Below are 19,427 nucleotides of genomic sequence, written 5' to 3'. Positions count from 1 at the left end.
CCTGGGACTTCACTCTCAGGAAACGTGGGGCTGTCCCCCTTAGATCAAGACCCTTATCTCCTGGGGGGCACCTGGGTGGCTCAGTGGGTTAAAACCTCTGCCTTCGGCTTGGGTCATGATCCCAAGGGATCCCAAGGGATGGAGCCCCGCATCAGACTCTCTGCTCAGCGGGGAGCCTGCTTCCTCCTCTCTCTCTGCCTGCCTCTCTGCCTACTTGTGATCTCTGTCTGTCAAATAAATAAAAAAACAAAACAAAAACAAACAAACAAAAAAACACCCTTTTCTCCTGGGACTACAGAGTTAGAAGTTGGGGTTAGCCAGATCCGGACTTCCCATGGCGGACAGCCAGGGCAGAAGTCCACGGGATCCCCCTCTTCTAGCTGGGTCCTCCCCTTGAAGCCTATCCGAGGCTCACACTCCCGCCTCTGCTGACCTGAGGTTGCCCTCCTTAGACCAAAGGTCTGGTGTTCCTGACAGTGCTGTGAGGTAGCAGGAGACTTAACTGCACACACCTGCCTGGGACCCTATAGGTCTCTAAGCTGCCACACGCCAGTCTCTATGCGTTGTCTTATATTCTGGAATGTTAGTCTCCCCAAGTCCGCCTACATAGGGATCCTCATTTCAGCGCCTGTCTCCTTGATTAAAGGCTTCCTGGGAAATGCCACATCCTTTCAAACTCCTGAGCAGTTTCCCAGCTGTAAATTTTGCAGAAAATAGTTCCTTGCCCCAGAGTTATGAGACCTGAAGAAGCTATAGCTTAAGACAAGAGGCCTCGGGCAGGTGATGTGCTCTCACCAACCAGAGAACTTCGGTTGTGACTTTGGCTCTCTTAACTTTCTACAGGGAAGGGGCAGAGCCTCGGGATTTTTGAGCCCCTGTTCTTTAGATGTGCTGGGACAGTGCATACGTACATGATCACGTGATTGCCAGATATTCTCTCTTTTTTCTTTATTCACACTCTTCATTTATTTTAGAATTCTTTACTGCTCTGGTAGTGCGCGCCAATGCAACAGTTTGTACACAGCCTTTTCTTCTCGTTGCCTGAAATACATTTATTATTTACTGTAAAGATTTTATTTATTCATTTGAGAGAGAGGGCCAAAGAGAGGGAGAGAGAGCACAAGCAGGGGGAGCAGCAGAGGGAGAGGCAGAAGCAGGCTTCCCGCCGAGCAGAGAGCCTGATGTGGGGCTCGATCCCAGGACCCTGATATCATGATCTGAGCCGAAGGCAGAGGCTTTAACCCACTGAACCACCCAGGCGCGTCCGCATTTTCACTGTTGATGAGTGCCTCTGTGCACTGTGAACGGAGACTGTTTGACAGTTCTGCTGGGAACGATAAGTAAGGTAAATGTTAATATTTGCCTAAAAGGCAGAATCGACAAACTTTGTCTCCTCCTGCCTCATTTTGCCTTACGCAGGCTTGGGCTTGGTTGTGAGGGACTGACCACATAGACCCCCACAAAGGGAGTTTTGTGGGTGTCTATCACTGTGATAGACACTAGGGCTGGAGAGGGAGGGAGGGAGAGCGGGAGAGAGTGAGAGAAACTGAACGATTCTTGGCCCTAAAGCGCTATTTTAGTCTTGTGCTGGGAGGTCAGCAGCCATAGCTTTCAAGCCAAATCTAGCCCACCGTCAGCTTTTGCAAATACAGATTTGTTAAAACACAGCCACGTTCATTCATGTACATGTTATCTATGGCTGATTTGATGCTACAAAGAGAGGGTTGAGCAGTCTTGACAGAGACTGTAGATCTCACAAGGCCTAAAATATTTGCTACCTGGCCCTTTACAGAAAATGTTTGTCAATCCCTGATCTAGGGGGAGAGACAAGCATTCACACAAGTAAATATGATTCAAAGCAGCTTAGGGTAAAAGCTAGGACCCATGCAGGAAGTGCCGTTTGAGCACAGGTGAGCAGGCAGGCTTCCCAGACTGAGCTGAGCTCTTCAGGCCAGTCGAGATGTAAGAGGACATCTCAGTTGACGTGGTCTTTAACGTTGTCTGCTCATTGCAATCACTTGGGGAGCTTTGACGAGGACTGCCTGGTTCTCCCCTCCCAGCATCAGGATTTTTCTTCCTTTTTTTTTTTCCTTAGAGAGCAGGAGAGCTAGAGGAGGGGAGGGCCAAAGGGATATGGAGAGAGAGAATCTTTAGTAGGTTTTGAGTTTAGATGAATGGGAGAATTTTGACAGCCATTACAAGGCAAAGGGGACACAAAAAGAGGGGAAGGATGTTGAGAGAGAGCGATTTTAGTTTTGAATATAAATGACCAGTTCGCATGTAAGTGGGACTGGCTTTGATTATTAGGCACCTGCACAATTTGGAGTGACCTCTTTTCTGTATTCTCTTAAACTGTGCAACAAGCCAGAAACTTTAAGACACCATGAGAGCTAGAGACCACTAGGGGGTTGATGCCCCTTTGCTTCCCTCACAACATTCAGGTAGGACCTAACTGGTTTTCACCCTCCACTTGCGAGAGATTTCCCTTTTTCTTTTGTCCAAACAGAACCACACCCTTCTGCTTTAAAGGGACAGCAAGCAAGATTTGCCTGCAGTCTCCATTCTGCTTCTGAGAGGGCAGGTCCATTGGAGCTTTTAACAACCTCTTCTTGATACTTCCGTTATACCATCTGGTGGTGTCCACACATTCCCTCCAACCTTCTGGAATCTCTTTCCTCATGTGGCCTCTTTGCCACTTTACTCATCTGGACCAAACTCCGTCCATTCAGAGTGGCCAAATCCCCCAGCGTCCCCTCCCTGCTCTCCAGGGCCTGGGAGGTTATCTAGGTCTTACAGGCCTGGAGTCATCATAGAACTCATCACACAGGTGCCTGGGTGGCTAAGTCATTAAGCGTCTGCCTTCCGCCCAGTCCTGGGATCGAGCCCTGCGTTGGGCTCCCTGCTCAGCCTGCTTCTCCCTCTCCCACTCCTCCTGCTTGTGTTCCCTCTCTCTCTCTCTCCCTGTGTGTGTCAAATAAATAAATAAACTTAAAAAAAAAAGTTCAAGGACTCTTCACACAACTGATTATTTTTCCTTTCTTGTGGTCTACTAGTGAGGTCAACGAACAGTGGCACTTGTCTGAATATGCATAGGATTCACTTGGGGAATCTGTCAAAATTCTAATGCAGAAGGCTGAGGCAGGATCCAAGAGCCTGCATTTGTTTAAAAGATTTTGTTTATTTATTTGAGAAAGAGAGAGAGAGCGAGCCAACACTTGTGGGGGGAGGGGCAGATGGAGAGAGAGAGCGCGCGAGAGAATCTCCAGCAGACTGTACCGAGCGCGGAGCCTGATGGCAGGGCTTGATCCTACACGTCTGATTTCACGAGCTGAGCCGCAATCAAGAGTCTGACGCTTAATCACACTGAGCCACCCAGGTGTCCCAATTGCCTGCATTTTATTTTAAGATTATTTATTTATTTACTTATTTGACAGAGATCACAAGTAGTCAGAGAAGCAGACAGAGAGAGAGGAAGAGAAGCAGGCTCCCTGCTTGATGCCCCTTTGCACATCTCCCGATGTGGGGCTCGATCCCAAGATCCCGGGATCATGACCTGAGGGGAAGGCAGAGGCTGTAACCCACTGAGCCCCCCAGGTGCCCCAAGCCTGCATTTTTTAACAGGTGATGTCAATACTGCCGGTCCGTAGACAATACTTTAAGTAGCAATATCCTGGAGAGCTCCTCAAGAGTGGACCCACGAACATAGACTGTTCTAGCAGACAGCACACTGGGGAGTCAAAGCTAGTCCAGTCCCTCTGAGGGACATGGAGGAGCACTGGGCTGTCAAAGAAGGTGGGAAGGGACACCGGGAAACATAAATATCATAAATGTCAAGTAACCTAGAGAAAATGCTTGGCTTCTCTGCTTTTTATAATATTGAACATAGTTCAGTCCATATTCAGGGGACAAAATGCCCACTTCCGTGTCACTTTCTTAATAAGATGTTATCTAATATCTCTTGTATTAGAAGCCAAAGTTTTTCAATGTTGAACCCAGTGAACAGGAAGGAAGGTTCTCTGCCTGATGTGTTACTAGAGAGCCGTGCATAGATTTCCCTTCCCTCTAGCAGAAGGGTGTGATGAACCTCTCCTCATCCATGCCATCTCTAACCCAGTCGTTTCCATTTCTCTGAAGTCTGATGACCATGTGGAAACCCAAATCATGATGCTGTCTTTAACTTCCTCGTTGGTGAGATGTGGGGTTGTGTCTGGGAATTCTCTGGGGTATCTTCCAATTTCAATAATCCAAGACTCTAAAGAGAATATTAAGTTCTCAGTATTACAATCTATGCATCAATGAAGCTGCTTTTCTGACATGGCAGGCAGTGTGCTTACAAAGAAGTTAGAGTTTCTGATAAGAAAATTCACCTGGGCTTTGGATAGAGCTCTCAGCTATTAACATGGACCAACCTTAAATGTCAACTGGATTTTTATACCCCGGGTGTCTCAGAGATACTCGTCTGCTCATCTTCCCGTGTAACCCAGGAAAATGAGAGATGCAGGGTCTCCTTTAGGCACAATCACGAGTCACCTCTTTTAGCTATTTAAAACATTGACACGTTCAGACAGCACTCACAAGTTAACGGTGGGGGATCCATCCAGAGAACCTTGTCCCAAGATGACCCTGTGGTTGTGATCATAGACACCCCTGCACTCTGTGGCCTCCTTGGCATGGCTGTCAGGGTGCCCCTCGAGGAACTTGTTCACAGTATCTGACAGGCGTGCTCTCCTCACCTGGAGTGCAGGGAGCTTCAACAGCCCCCATCTGCAACCAACTGTATTATCTCTTTCGTGCTTTCCTGCTCTCTGATGGCTAGGGTTATCCCAGAAAGCAGAGGTTCTCAAACTTCAGTATTTAAGGCCGAAAAAGAGCGATTTGGAGTAACTGTCAAATTATAAAAGTGTATGGTCTTTATTTCTGCAACACCACATTTAAGATGTTTTCCTACAGCAACGTTTGCTCATGTGTGCGATTATGTGTTATTCTTTGCAACCCGGTTCATCATAGCGAAATACTGGAAACAACCTAAGTGTTCATCAAAGGGAGACTGAATAAATAAAGTAGGAGACGCTACGCAGAAATAAGAAAGAATGAGGAAGAATGCTGTAAACGACGTGGAAAGCTCTCCAAGATAGATACGGTGTGTAGTGCAGCAAACAAGGGGCAAAACAATGCATATAATATGCTACCATTTCTGTAAAATGGTGCTGGGCTACAGGAAAACATGTATCGAATTTACTGGCACGTGCACAAGAGGTGGCCAGTAGCATACACATCTAAGGGCATAGCCACAGTGGTCACCCATGGAGGGGGAGTGCTGATGGCGGCTGGGAACCCTGAGTAGCCCTGGGACTTTTCCCTGAATACGCTTTCTTATGCTGTCGATTTTGAATCGTGAGAAAAGCTTACTTATTCAAAAGTTAAATATCTAGCTTGAAAGTTCAGTGAAACAAAACCCTTGCATTTTCAGGAATCACCTGGGGAGGGTGTTTTAAAATGCAGATTTTTAGGCCAAACCCCCAGATGGTCCATCGTTTGGGAATTAATTGGAGAATCTGCATTTTGCAACAAGCAGCCTGGGTGATTCTAATGTAGACGGTTCTGGAACAGAAGAGAACTGGGAGCAGATGGCCACCGACTATATCCATGCAACAGCTTTATTTTTATTGAACACTGAATACGTGCATCTGTCCATTTAATAAATTATGCTTTATTATATTAAGAAATAAAACACATTTCTTATCTTCTATGACTTAAATATTGAGCTACACTGATTTGACTTAATGTCACACAGATCACATGCAATGCGATAGAAGCACTGGAAACATGTCTCAGGAAAACTAGAGCGCAATCATTGAGCACACTTCAGAGAATTTCACATGGTCACACAGTTAAGTTTGCACATTTAAAAGAACCTGAATCATTCATATTAATATTGTGAATTTCTTATAAATAATTCATTAGTCTAAGGAGTCGAGGCAAAACCAAGCCATGACATTATTTATACAAAGTACCACACCTGGAACTTGTTCTGACTTATTTAACACAGAGCACATTTTTGATGCAATAAATATTTACAGTTAATAGTAACAAGTACAATTATAATTTACAAAATATGAGCCTAATATTTAAAACAAAACAGAAAATGACATAAAGAAGTTTGTGCCATGTATTTTTACAATTCAGACCTTTTCAACAAATTTTATTACCCAAAATTCTGCTGACTTGGATGCAAGAAAGGTTGTGTTTGAATCTGTTAACCCCAGGTTATGGGGTGAGGGGCAATTTTTTTTTTAATCACTTCTACTTTCATAATGTTATACATTATCAATATCGATATATCAATAGCACTGGCTAAAACTTAAGCAAAGTGTTGAAAAAATACGGATTCACAACAGTCCTAAATTATGTAATGTAACTTGAACACTGAAATCCCGAGGTATACCAAAATTTTCAAGCTCATCTGGGAATTAATGAGGTGTTGAATGTGTGAAGTTTTACTGTCCATTAAAATGATCCTTTTAAAAGACCATAAAATTATGTGAGTCCTGCCATGTCATTATATGGCTCTGGGAATGAATTTTAAATTTGGAGGAAAAAAGGAAATAATCTTTTCTTCTAGAATGTGAGCTCAGAACCGGCAGAAAGACAATGGTATCTGTGTTTTTAACAGGGCATCTAGGGCTAGGCACTCAGATGGCTAAGTACATACCTGAGCTCATAACTTAGTCCAGGAGATATCTTTCTGTTAAAGGCCATGCTTGTAGCCTGGGTCTCCAGGCTTCCAGAAGACCATCTGCTGTCATACCTTACTGTTTGGCAGGGGAGGGTGGGCATGGGGAAGGGGTTCACTTCGGTGCTCAGAAGCACCTTCCATGCCTTTGTGTGTATCCCTGAATCAGCCTCCCGGGTAGCTCGTGCCTCTGGACAAAGCTAGAGTAGGGAATGGGGCTGTGAGTCACTGTGAGCTTAATTTCTCGCATGGGCTGGATTTGGGAAGTGGTGCTGAGCAGTGGAATGGACAGGGCCTTAAGAGAGATCCAGGGCCACGTTAATACTCTGCCATTCCACTGTGCCATGTGGCATTGGGAGGGTGACGGGATCTCCCTGAGCCTCAGCTTCGTCGTCTGAACACTCTCCAGGGTGCTCGTGCGCGAGAATGGGAATGGGCTCGGCACCGCATTCGGCACAACACTGGTGCCTGGTGAAGTCGAGCCCCCTCCTTTCCAGCACTTCTCGAGCCACAGAGCTCCATGAGGTTCCGCACAGCTACGGTGTGTGCTGTGGCTTGTGTTTTTCCTCCCCAGGCTCCCGCCCTTCCTCTCTTAGACTTCCGCTTCAGTGTCATCAGCACTGGTCTTCGGTATCACAGAATGGCCGTGAACACAGGTGAAATCAGATGACGGCGGGCCATGTGAAATCACCCTTTCGTAGGCGGAATATGGTTCAACATCTGAAGCCTTATCGTGCCTGGGTCTTTTCATCTACTCTAGATAGTCACTAGTAAATGCCATTTACAGATTTCCATAGTGAAGGACGTTAAGCAACTTTTTGGTGAGCCCAGAAGGCTTGGGTAAATAATCGTGGACATGCAATATTTTAACCAGGGGCTCTTAAACTTCTAAAAAATCAGATAAATTCCACTGAGTGCGCTTCTCATGTGGTTTCAGAAAAGTCTGTTCCCGTGCGCGATTTGTTGACTGTGCTGGGCATATTCTGCTGGCATTCGCGCTCGGCCCCTACCCAACAAAAGGGTGTCTTTGAAGAACAAAGTTATGGTGAGAGGTGGTTTGATATTAAAGTTATTGTGTTTGTGTTGGGGGGGTGGGGGCTGGGGGCTCTGTCAGGGTGGGGGCCAAAAGGAATGACAGTCACAGGCAGAATAAACTAGAGCTTGTTAGGGCTTGGTTTCTTTGAACAGTGGACACAAAACCTGGCCCCAGGAGAGTGACTAATTTCTTTGTTTTCAGCTGTTAATCCATTTTATGAGAATTCAGCTGAACTTGAGACAACGTGCAAATTGTGCTCCACTCCTCCCAGCAACCCAGGGTTAGTTCAGAGCCGCTGTCTAACAACAGCTCCTCTGGGACCTGGATGTGAAGGGCAGAAATGGCAAGAAAGTTTGCCACCACCAACCCCCCCACCCCCGCCAAAACACCACCACGGAAGTCATTCAACATGTAGTCCCCAAACAAAGCTACTCTCTATTCCTAGAAGACATCTGGTACAGGAATAGACTCTGAAACCACTAACCACCTCTACTTTGGGTGTAAATGAAAACTATAACTTCAGTGTGCCTGTGTCCCATGGCCAAGTTCATTTATTTCTGTTCAGTGTGCGTTTTCATAACAAGCTGAGTTTGGGTCATCTGAAGCAGCCTCTAAACCGATTCTTTACTTAAGGGTTCTCCATCCTTCAAAATGAAACCAAATCGTTTGTGTGGCAAAGAGGGAAATCCAGGGCTCGTTAATGAGGCAGAAAGCCAGGTGCAGTGGGGGGAGTGAGGGCAGCCAGAAGAAGAGGGTTTATCCATCCACATTCATGGGGACTCATCAGATCGCCAGCAGGGAGGGGCCTCACCTGCGCCAAGCGGGGAGCATCATCTCGCCATGGAATATCGCTCCTAACAGCCGCGGCGCCTTCCCTGCCGGCAGCAGCCGTTGGTGGGAAGGCTGCCTTGTTTATTGCTTAATCTATCACTGTTGAGCTGCCTGCCTCAGGGAGGCTCAATTTAAGATAGATTGAAAGGTAGTGTCTGTCAATTGAATAAACACAGATGGTTTTCCACAGCAAAAATTGATTTTTTTTTTTCCTCGCCAAAGACATAAGCGCTAACCCTGATTATCTTCGGAAGCCAGGCGTGAAATGTCTTAGCTCCAGCCCCTGGCACGCTCTGCCCTAACAGGGAGGTGATATCACTTAGGGGCCGGGGTGTCTCTCACCATAATTTCAGGTTCTTGAGGTGGAATAAGAAGTTGCTGTCCCTAGAGAAGGGCCCGGCTCAGTCCATCCCAATAAAAAGGTTTGGGTCTATCTGTCAGTTGATTCACAGAAGTTTTACCAGTCCTGGCTCACTGGCAGGCAGAGGCCTTCTCCAACCCTTTCATTCTGGAGTCCCAGAGAGGTGGTAAGATTGGCCTCGGGACACAGAACTTAACCTAGACTTCAGTCTCCTTGGTGTCTGCGCAGAAGCTAGGGAGGAGACCGACTTAATCTATGCCACGGTGTTCCCTGAAGGAGACATTAAGACAAGTCCTACTCCCAAAATGTCTTTGAAAGCAGGTTGATCAGAGATGCTTGAACAAGTCACACTACGCACCCAGAATACTAGACACTGCAGCCCCTAACCAGGTACGAAGTGGCTTCATATGCAAGAGTTTTGAAGAAATCCAAGGGGAAAATCGTGGAGCGCTCGTTTACGGTGATGGGGCACGGAGGTTGGAGGTGAGCAGGAAAACTACCCTTTGTGCAATGAGGAGATCGACCAATATGTTTTCTTATGTGTCTTTCAGCTTTAATTCCAAAATGTAATAAGCTAATGGGAGATTTTTCACACAAATGGTTCCAGCGAGCTCCTGGAAGGGACAGAATAGTCGGTCTCCTTCCGTTCCACTAACGGGAACAGGACTGTAGCATGCGGGTTGAAGGATTTCCCAAGAGGAGTTGTTGCAAAGGGAACAGAAGTGGGGCAGCTGTGAGTGGGGTGGGCTGGATAAAGGCTTTAGAGACAGAACTAGAAACAACGATAAGACCCAAGGATGTTAGCAACAGAGGGGCCTTAGTACTGACCTCTCCTGCTAGAAATGGAAAAATGAGTCGAGACGAGGGAAAGTGATAGGTAAACTCATAGCTAGAGACAGAGTTGGGATGCCCAGCTAAGAATCTTGGTTCTTTTCAAACTGTCCAATGTTGTTATGGAGTACCAGGAAAGCAGGTGCGTACAGAAGTGAAGAGGTCTCACTCCAACTGATAGTTCCTTCTCACTTGGACAGAGAAAACCAGAACTAAAATCATCTTTGGATGTGAAGGATACACCTTGGGGCACACTGCAGAATTTGGATGTGAGGGATACAACTTAGGGCACATTTTGCAGAATGTGGGTTAACATGTTTGCCCTCTGTCAGAACCAGCCCTTTCCTGGAGTCAAGAAAAACTTGGTTCAGGGTTTCCAAAGTAAGATCATCAAATCTCTTTGCTCAGAAAAACAATAGGTTTCAGTCCAGTATTTTTCTGCACATGACCTTTTCATAAATGCTCCTCTAAACTAGAAACTTAATGTGTCTGTAGTGTTTTACAATTCTTTTTGAAAGCTAAGGCCTCTGTAAATTACTTAGACGTATTCAAACAGAAATATATATTACATAAATTTTATTCATTTCCTCCCACAGATTTTAGGTAAGCATATGTTAAATGTAAACATGTTTCTGTTTCCACTGAAATGTGATCCCCCCCCCCTTTTTCTTCCATAAGAAATTACTGCTTCAGTGTAGCAGACAAGGACAGCCAAATCTAAGTAAAAACATTTGGCTGAAAACCTGTATACCAGAAGTAAATATTATACTTCATGTACTTGTAAATGATGAATTGAAAGCATGACCAGTTGCTTCCCCACAAGGGCTTCTCTTTCATGGTAGAACTAACTATACCATGGCTCTGAGTTAGAATTCAGAGTCTGAGATATCAATCCATAGCCTCGTGTGGATCTTGGTATATGTGTCTATGTGTTTGGTTGTGTTTTTGCCTTAAAATGATGTGTTGAGGGGCACCTGGATGGCTCAGTGGGTTAAAGCCTCTGCCTTCGGCTCAGGTCATGATCTCAGGGTCCTGGGATCGAGCCCCGCATCGGGCTCTCTGCTTGGCAGGGAGCCTGCTTCCCTCTCACTCTCTGCCTGCCTCTCTGCCTACTTGTGATCTCTGTCAAATAAATAAATAAAATCTTTTTTAAAAAAAGATAATTTCTTATTCCCTTTTCTAAAAAGGGACAGTTGGCTCAACATCAGAAGAACATTCAGAAGTTGAAATGGAAAATATAAGCCTTGAGGGGCCTTTCAAACACCACAGCAATCCATTTGGGCTTCTCTGCAACTTGCCTACAAATTCATAGCCTTCCGAAGGGTCTTTGGAGGGTATAGAGACAACAACAGATGTGAGGGGTTCTTTACTAGCCATAAAGCAAAAGCGGGGACCCCGGGTGCCAGGGTCAAGGATCAGCCTAGACGTACCCTTCATGACAGATGTTTCCGTTGATGAGGCTGAAGGTGGCCACAGAGGGGTTGGTGCTCTTGAAGGAGGTCATGCACGTGGTACTTCTGCCAGTGCTGTGAGAGCGGGTCAGCAGGCCAGGCCGACAGCAGAGGAGCTGGGTGTTGAATTGTTTCCTGAAACTCTTGCTCAGCAGGTAGAGGGCGAAAGGGTTCACGCAGGAGTTGGTGAAGGCCAGGAGGCGGGCGCAGATGCTGGTGATGAAGTGGAGCATGGAGGTGTCCACCTCAGAGTAGTGGTAGGAGCGGTACAGGTAGATGATGTGGTTGGGGAGCCAGCAGAAGGCGAAGAGGCCCACGAACACCAGCACTGTCTTGGCGAGGCGCTTCCGGGATTCAATCTAAGGAGAGAGTCACACACGGAGACAGAGGGACCAAGGGACAGTGTGGGATGAATGCAGAGAGACAAAGATGCAGACAGAGAAAAAAAAAAAAAACAGGGAAAAAGAAGTGGGGGGATAGATGAGCTCACAAAGCCACAGAAAAAGAGTTCAATGGGAGAAAGAGGACAGGAGAGAATCCGGTAAAACGAGAGAAAAGCAACAGAAACAGATGGAGAAAAGGGGGGAAGGTCAGAAACACAGAGATGGAAAAGCCAGGAAGCAGAAACCCGTGAAGTAGAATATAGTTAGAACGTGTTGCTGAGAACAGATCTTTATACAAAGTTGATTACATGCTTGAATGGATTGCACAATGAAATTTTAGTAAGTGACCTCTTTTCCTCAGGAGGAAGTTCAGTTCATCAGTCTTTCTTGGCTCCACAGTTAATCATTTCTTAGTTCCTCTGATGCTCAAAAAAGCAGCCAGCTTTGTTCCTTCTCATTGGCCAAGCCAAAGTAACTTCCTATTATTATTAATTTTTTTTTCCTATTATTGTTTTTTTTAAATCTCAAGTTATTTCTGGCCTATACAATACGGGAAGTTTCTTAGACATTTTTGTTCCCAGTACCCACTGCTAATTACTACAAGGGGAAACATCTTCCTCGTTTAAGCATTTGAGGTACAGTGGATGTTAGCTATTGAGAGGTCTTTCAAATGTAGAGACAGTTTCACTGAGAACTGCCACTCTCTCCTCATAATGGAGGGGGAAAACAAGAGGGGTACTTTAAAGGGTAAAGCCACCAACTGAATCAGCTGTACATTTAAATGGATGGGGAGTCTTTCTGCTTTTTCTCTCATAAATACCACATGATCTACATTCTGACGAGAAAGCAAGAACTGACAAAGAGGAGAAAGCTGGAGCCCCTGGTTTCTGCTATTCATACCTCAAGTTTGACATTATGCAGTGTTACGCGGAATGGGGAGGGAGTCTAACACGTATGGAGGGCATTCTGCATTCTGCGCTCCAGGTCACACAGCCTCACAATACAGGCCTTATCACCCTATATCATGGCTAAGAGAACTGAGGCCCAGAGTGTGGAAGCAAGTTAGTCATGAAGTTTGGATTTGAACCCAAATCGATGCGAGCCTATCTTAATCAAACTACTTCTGTTTCTTCAACCAGCCTCATTTTCCTGTTCCCTCTGCTTTGTCCCCATGTGGTAACCGTCTTCCTGTCCCAAGAACTTGACTGGAGTTTAAAGAAGTCACATCCCTAGGAGTCTCAATATTTTATTTCGTTAACAGTATTTATTCAGTTATTTCTCAAAAAGAAACCCACACTTCAACTCTTCCAGATTCTCAACACCTCGCTAGCTTAGGTCTTTAGTAAGAAAACAAGATTATAAAGAACACCTGAATTCCTGGGCTTCTGTGACTAGGAATTTCCATTTACCATCACCCACCTCCTCTATTACAGAGTCAGGTGATGTGACCACCTAAATAATGTGGTTGTCAGTGGAGTGCAAAGGGGACCAAAGCCCTAAAGAGGAAGTGAATCTATCCTAAACACTCACCTGCTTCTTGACCTGTATATTCCCTTCCACAGGCAGATTGTAAGCACTCTGGATCAGATTTCTAGCAATGAAGTAGTAGTAGACAGAGATAATCGACAATGGGATGATGTAGAAGACCAGGAAGGAAGCCATGGAGTGAATTTTGGGGTGCAGCTCATTAGAGTGTGGGTATGGGGCACAGCTAATGAAGGTCTGGTTGGTGCTTTCCTCATGGAAGGGATGTAGATCAGAAAACACAGCCTCCGGGATGGCCAGAAGCATGGAGATAATCCAAATCAATGCGGCTTTGAGGCAGATCTTCATCAGAGCGTGAGAGGCCTGGATATCCATTGGTCGGACGATGGCTTTGTACCTGGGGCAGAAAAGAGCCAATGTCATGTATCAGTTGCCTAATATTATTATGGATACCGGGGCTGGGACTAGGGTGAGGCAAGCCAGGCAGCTGGGTGCAGTATTTAAGGGTGTGCTCGCTCTCAGGTTCATGCAAGTGCTGACTCTGTATTCATACAACCATGACAGTGAGAGCCTCCTTTAATGTTATACCCAAGTACCTTGCTCTCCTTATCCTAGTCCTGGCTCTGAAGGATGTGTTCCCGTTTCTTCCCACAATCCCTCCTGAGTTTAAGAATGCTTCTCAGGAAAGCTGAAGCTCCTTTTCTTTTTTTTAAGGTTTTATTTATTTATTTGTAAGAGAGAGTGTGCGCACAAGCAGGGGGGAAGCAGTTTCCCTGCTTAGCAAGGAGCCCAATGCGGGGCTTGATCCCCGGACCCCAGGATCATGACCTGAGCCAAAGGCAGATGCTTAACCGACTGAGCCACCCAGATGCCCCGCTCCTTTCATTTCTCTTCTTAAATCATAGAAATTAGTAACAAGCATGTTTAATGAAGGACACAGCAGGCACCTGGCACCTGGATGGCTCAATGGGTTAAGCATCTGACCCTTGGTTTTGGCTCAGGTCATGATCTCAGAGTCATGGGATCAAACCCTGAGTCCGTTTCCACACTCAGCACGGAGTCCACTTGAGATTCCCTCTCCCTCTCCTTATGCTCTCCCCCTGCTTGCACTCTTTCTTTCTCTCTAAAATAAGTAAATAAAAATCTTTAAAAAACATAAAGAAGGGGGGCGCCTGGGTGGCTCAGTGGTTTAAGCCGCTGCCTTCGGCTCAGGTCATGATCTCAGGGTCCTGGGATCGAGTCCCGCATCGGGCTCTCTGCTTGGCAGGGAGCCTGCTTCCCTCTCACTCTCTGCCTGCCTCTCTGCCTACTTGTGATCTCTCTCTGTCAAATAAATAAATAAAATCTTAAAAAAAAAAAAAAAACAAACCATAAAGAAGGACACAGGGGCAAGAAGGTTGGGGGGTTTTTGTTTGTTTGTGTTTGGTTTTCAGCAAAGCCTTCATTTTGAGTATTCAAATGCAGTTTAGGAAACCTGAAGTCACTGAGTATTTACATATCCCTCTTCGCTTTTTCAAAGGGTGCAGAACAAACAGCCCACTGAAAGAGTTATACCAGGAGCATCCCTGTAATTGTCAAATTAATCTTCCCCTCCTCTCCTTTCAGTCTCATCTTCTCTTGGAGTATTTAGGTCCCTCCTGGGTTCTGTGCTATATGTGCCCCTATTTTAAACTGAGTGCTCAGGGAAGCAGACACTGATATGGAACCAGGGGGACAAAAATTTATTGGGGAGTAATACCTGTGAAAGGCAAAGGGAAGGAAGTAATATTGGATGGTAGAGAGCTTTCAGACTCTGATGCAGACCACCAGGGAAAGTGACCAACCATCCTAATTTGCCGGGAAATTTCCCAATTTTAGCACTGAAAGTCCTACATCTTGGGAAATCTCTCAGTCCCAGCAAACCAGGACAGCTGGTCACCCTATACCAGCCTAATGGGGAGCTTGGTAACAGAGATTGCCCAGCGGAGGCGTCCTGCCTTGGATGGAAATGGCCAGGCCTTTAGATCACCACTTTGCTTAGTCATGGGCTGGGGCCACCCCAAGAATGTGACCTTAGTTACTATCTTGTTTAGTCACTGGGCAGGAACTGTCCAAGAAGACCATGACCATAGCTTGAAAGTGGAAGCTGGAGGCTGTCAGCTCACCACAGTCCCTGCAGCGGGATAGTGAATCTTTTCTTCAAGGGAAGTCTGAGCAGAGCATCTCAATGTCTGCCACAACTCCCCGAACAACACCTAGCACCAACACCTAGCACATAACACCAGTCTTGTGTGCCCTTGTCTGAGAACCCACTAGAGAATGAGCCTCTGGTGGGCAGAGTGTCTTCCATCTTGGCATCTGCCAGTACTGTGATCTGCGCACACTCCACAAATATTTGTTCGAACGTGAGCCATGACCGTGAGGAAGTTGTGAGTTGCGACCCAGTAAATGTGAGGGTGTTCATTGATGAAAATGCTGTGTTAAAACTGGTTCTACAACTGATACTCTTTTATGTGATGGACTTTAGTGATGGCGGAACACTTGTTTCTACTTGCTTCTATGTTGATTAAACTTCCATTGGGTTACCACTCTTTGCTGCACCCTGATTCCGCACTCACTCTCTGCCTCCCTCCAGGGAACGGGGAGTGAGTTATTAAGAGGTTAGTTTGAGAAAAATAACCTGGCCTGTACACTGGGCTCAGAGAGGCCTATGGTTGTCTAATTGTCCCTGACTAGGGGAGTGGCACATGTAATATAGGAGATCAGGTGTTTGCAATTCATTATTGCTGTGGACCTAAGTCACAGTCTCCAAATAGATTTATCAGGCATAGAAGCAATTATTTTTATTGTTCTCGATTTCTTTATCTAGCTCTCTGTTCCCAGCTCAGGTAGAGAAGAGAGGGCTCTTATTTCATAAGTACCCCCAGCACTCCAAAACAATACCATAGTCCTGCTTCAGTGTACCTCAGTTTGCTTTTTCCATTCACAGACTATATTAGTTTATTTTTTAAAAGATTTTATTTATTATTTTGAAAGAGAATGAGAGAGAGAGTCTGAGATAGGGGAGGGTCAGAGGGAGAAGCAGACTCCCTGCTGAGTGGGGAGCCTGATGCAGGACTCGATTCTGGGACTCCAGGATCATGACCGGAGCCAAAGGCAGTTGCTTAACCAACTGAGCCACCCAGGTGCCCCTGTACTAGTTCATTTAAAACAATTACAGAAAAACATAAAAATTTCGGAGAAAGTTTTATTTTCTTTTGGCACTTTCTCTACTCACTAGTCATCTCAAACATTTTTGTTCCTAGTTTAGAATGTAGTCAAGAAATGTATCTTTAATTGAAGGTATGTCAACATCTTCAGCCAAAGATGTATATGACTAAAGCTATCTCTGATAAGTCACTTATAGATAAAGTAGTAATTATGACTTCTATCTGCATATTCTGGCAGAAAGCAGTCATAAATACTATTAAGTCTCCAAGTAAAGGTGATTGACTCCTGCATGAGTGACTCACTTCTGCATGAGGCAGAAACCAGAGTGGATGGCTTACCTCCTTTTCTCTTGGGGATCTCGTACTCCCAAGTGCAAATGTCATGGGAACTGTTGAGCTGCTATTTCAAATTCACAACTTTTAAAATATAAAAGATAGTATAGGGACGCCTGGGTGGCTCAGTTGTTAAGTGTCTGCCTTTGACTCGGGTCATGATCCCGGGGTCCTGGGATGGGCCCCACCTCTGGCTCCTTGCTCAGTGGGGAGCCTGCTTCTCCCTCTCCCTCTACCTGCTGCTCCCCCTGCTTGTGCTCGCTCGCTCTATCAGAAAAATAAATAAATAAAAATCCTTTTTAAAAAAAGATAGTATAAAAACATTACTTTTCTAGTTTTGCCAAAAAATAATTTGAATCTAAATAAGCCTCTATATCTGTGTACCAGTTTTCAGAAAATGTGGGGATAAAAGAATCTGCTAAATGATGAAGATACAGTCAAATCCCAAACTGGAAAATTCCACAGAGATGACTCCATTTTTTCCCCCAACAAATATAAGGCATAAAAAAGGAGAAAAAGAATTTTTAAAAAGGAAGGAGGATATTTATAGACCTACTGGGATATGTAATACATACTAAGTACAATGTGTAGGCTCCTGTTGGATTTTGATTCAAACCAAACCACCATATAGAAAGATATCTTTGAGATTATTGAGGAAAATCAAATATAGATTTACTACTGGTAATATCAAAAAGTTATTTTTAATGTACTGGGTGTGATAATGGTATTGTGCTTCTTTTTTTTTAAAAAGACATTATCTGTTGGGATGCCTGGGTGGCTCAGTGGGTTAAGCCTCTGCCTTTGGCTCAGGTCATGGTCTCAGGGTCCTGGGATCGAGCCCCACATCGGGCTCTCTGCTCAGCAGGGAGCCTGCTCCCCCCTCCCCTTTGCCTGCATCTCTGCCTACTTGTGATCTCTGTCTGTCAAATAAATAAATAAAACCTTTAAAAAAAAAGACATCATTTGTTAAAAGCACACCCTAAAATATTACCATGAATATATTTATGGTGAAGTAATATAGTGTCTAGGAATTGCTTTTAAATATCCAGATACATTTATGTATCACTTATGCAATTAAAAAATAAGTAAAATGCACAGCAAACAATTTTCTGTTATGGCATATTCATAAAATATCAAAAGTAATTAAATAAATCCCATTTACTAAGCTCTTGCTTTATGCCAAGCAGAGAATAGCATCCACATTATCTCATTTATGTTCCAGACAACAGGTGCCATGATCCCCATTGTCCAGATGACAAACTGAGGCTCACTTTCAGAAGTGGTGGAGTCAGCATTCAGTTGAGAACCAACTCCTTTCAGGATATCATAGCTCTTTCGGAAGAAAGCTCCGGGTAAATCCTTCTTAGAAGCAGAGAAACAAACCAGAAGTTTCCCAAATGGGTATGGAACACACCAAATGTTCCCTGGAAGTCTTATGTTTCTACAGAGCATGGGACATGTCAGTCTGTTTCTTCTTCTGGTTTAGATAGCTCTCCCCAGAGCGCCCAATGCAGGGAGACACCACTGGGGTGGGGGTGGGGGCGGGGGTGGTGGTTCTTGATTAGGAGTGATGGCTGGTTGGAGTGGGGTGAATACTTCATCTAAACCAGCCAGTGAACTGCCTGACCAGCTATTAAAGAGCCTCTGTTTCTCATAAGCATTTAAACTGAAAAAGAGAGAGAGAGAGAGAGAGAGAGAGAGAGAGGATGTAGTTAGTCAATAACAGATGCTGGAAATAAAAGATTTTGATGTCAAGAAAGGGAGTGGGCGGGCGCCTGGGTGGCTCAGTGGGTTAAGCTTCTGCCTTCGGCTCAGGTCATGATCTCGGGGTCCTGGGATCGAGCCCCGCATCTGGCTCTCTGCTCAGAGGGGAGCCTGCTTCCTCCTCTTTCTCTCTCTGCCTGCCTCTCTGCCTACCTGTGATCTCTGTCGAATAAATAAATAAGAATCTTTAAAAAAAAAGGGAGTGGGCATATTTTAACCATGTGCAAGATAAATAAGCAGAGTAGGTAGATTGAGAGAAAGAGAAAGAACGAGGCACACATGAAAGAAGCTGATGGAATGCCTGGGTGGCTCAGTCGGTTAAGCGTCCAACTCTTGATTTCAACTCAGGACAGGATCTCAGGGTTGTGAGGTTGAGCCCCAAATAAGGCTCCTCGCTGAGTGTGGAGTCTGCTTAAGATTCTTTCTTTCCCAAGGGGCACCTGGGTGGCACAGTCAGTTGAGCATCTGACTTTTGGTTTCGGCTCAGGTCATGATCTCAGGATTGTGAGATCGAGTCCTGTGTTGGGCTCTGCACTCAGCGTGGAGTCCGTTTGAGACTTTCTCCCTCCCTCTCCCTCTGCTCCTCCCCCTCCCCCCAAAAAAAGAAAAGAAAAAAGAAGCTGAGATGATGTGGCTCTAAGTCAAATGGAGGACCCCTGGTTCCTGGCCCATGAACTGCTTATGAATGGACAAGAGGTCTCCTGTTACAGTATTAAATTCTCCCATTTCCTTTTCACTTGAGTTAGTTTGAGTGGTTTCTGTTCTTTGTCAATGTAAGAGCCTCATCTAGAACAGTTAGACATGATGGACATTTAAAGTTATCATCAGATTTATTTCCAGCATCATTTTGCATGCATTATCTCCCACTTGCCGCCCTCTGAAAGAATGAGGTCTCAACCTTAATTGTACCCAAGAGATAGACTAGTCTATGGTCTGTTCCTAAATTGTCCGTCACTCTCCTGCCTTCCTCCTTTCTTTCTGCCCAATCCCAGAATCTTCATTCATCGGAATCCTATCCTTCCAGATTCCAG

General features: G+C 45.2%; 1 protein-coding gene across 1 annotated transcript in view; it reads right to left on the bottom strand.

Annotated features, from left to right (window-relative positions):
* Positions 1-11,005: 11,005 nt before the first annotated feature.
* The window catches only part of GRPR (gastrin releasing peptide receptor), a 31,234-nt gene continuing 22,812 nt past the window's right edge, over positions 11,006-19,427 (bottom strand). Inside the window, exons 2-3 of the mRNA XM_045995855.1 lie at positions 13,157-13,508; positions 11,006-11,602 (exon numbers count right to left, since the gene is read on the bottom strand). Coding sequence (XP_045851811.1) covers positions 11,213-11,602; positions 13,157-13,508 — 742 coding nt within the window. The 3' untranslated portion in view covers positions 11,006-11,212. The remainder of the gene's footprint in view (positions 11,603-13,156; positions 13,509-19,427) is intronic.

Source organism: Meles meles, chromosome X, assembly GCF_922984935.1.
Source record: "Meles meles chromosome X, mMelMel3.1 paternal haplotype, whole genome shotgun sequence".
Lineage (NCBI taxonomy): Eukaryota > Metazoa > Chordata > Mammalia > Carnivora > Mustelidae > Meles > Meles meles.
This window is presented reverse-complemented; position numbering and strand designations above follow the sequence as displayed.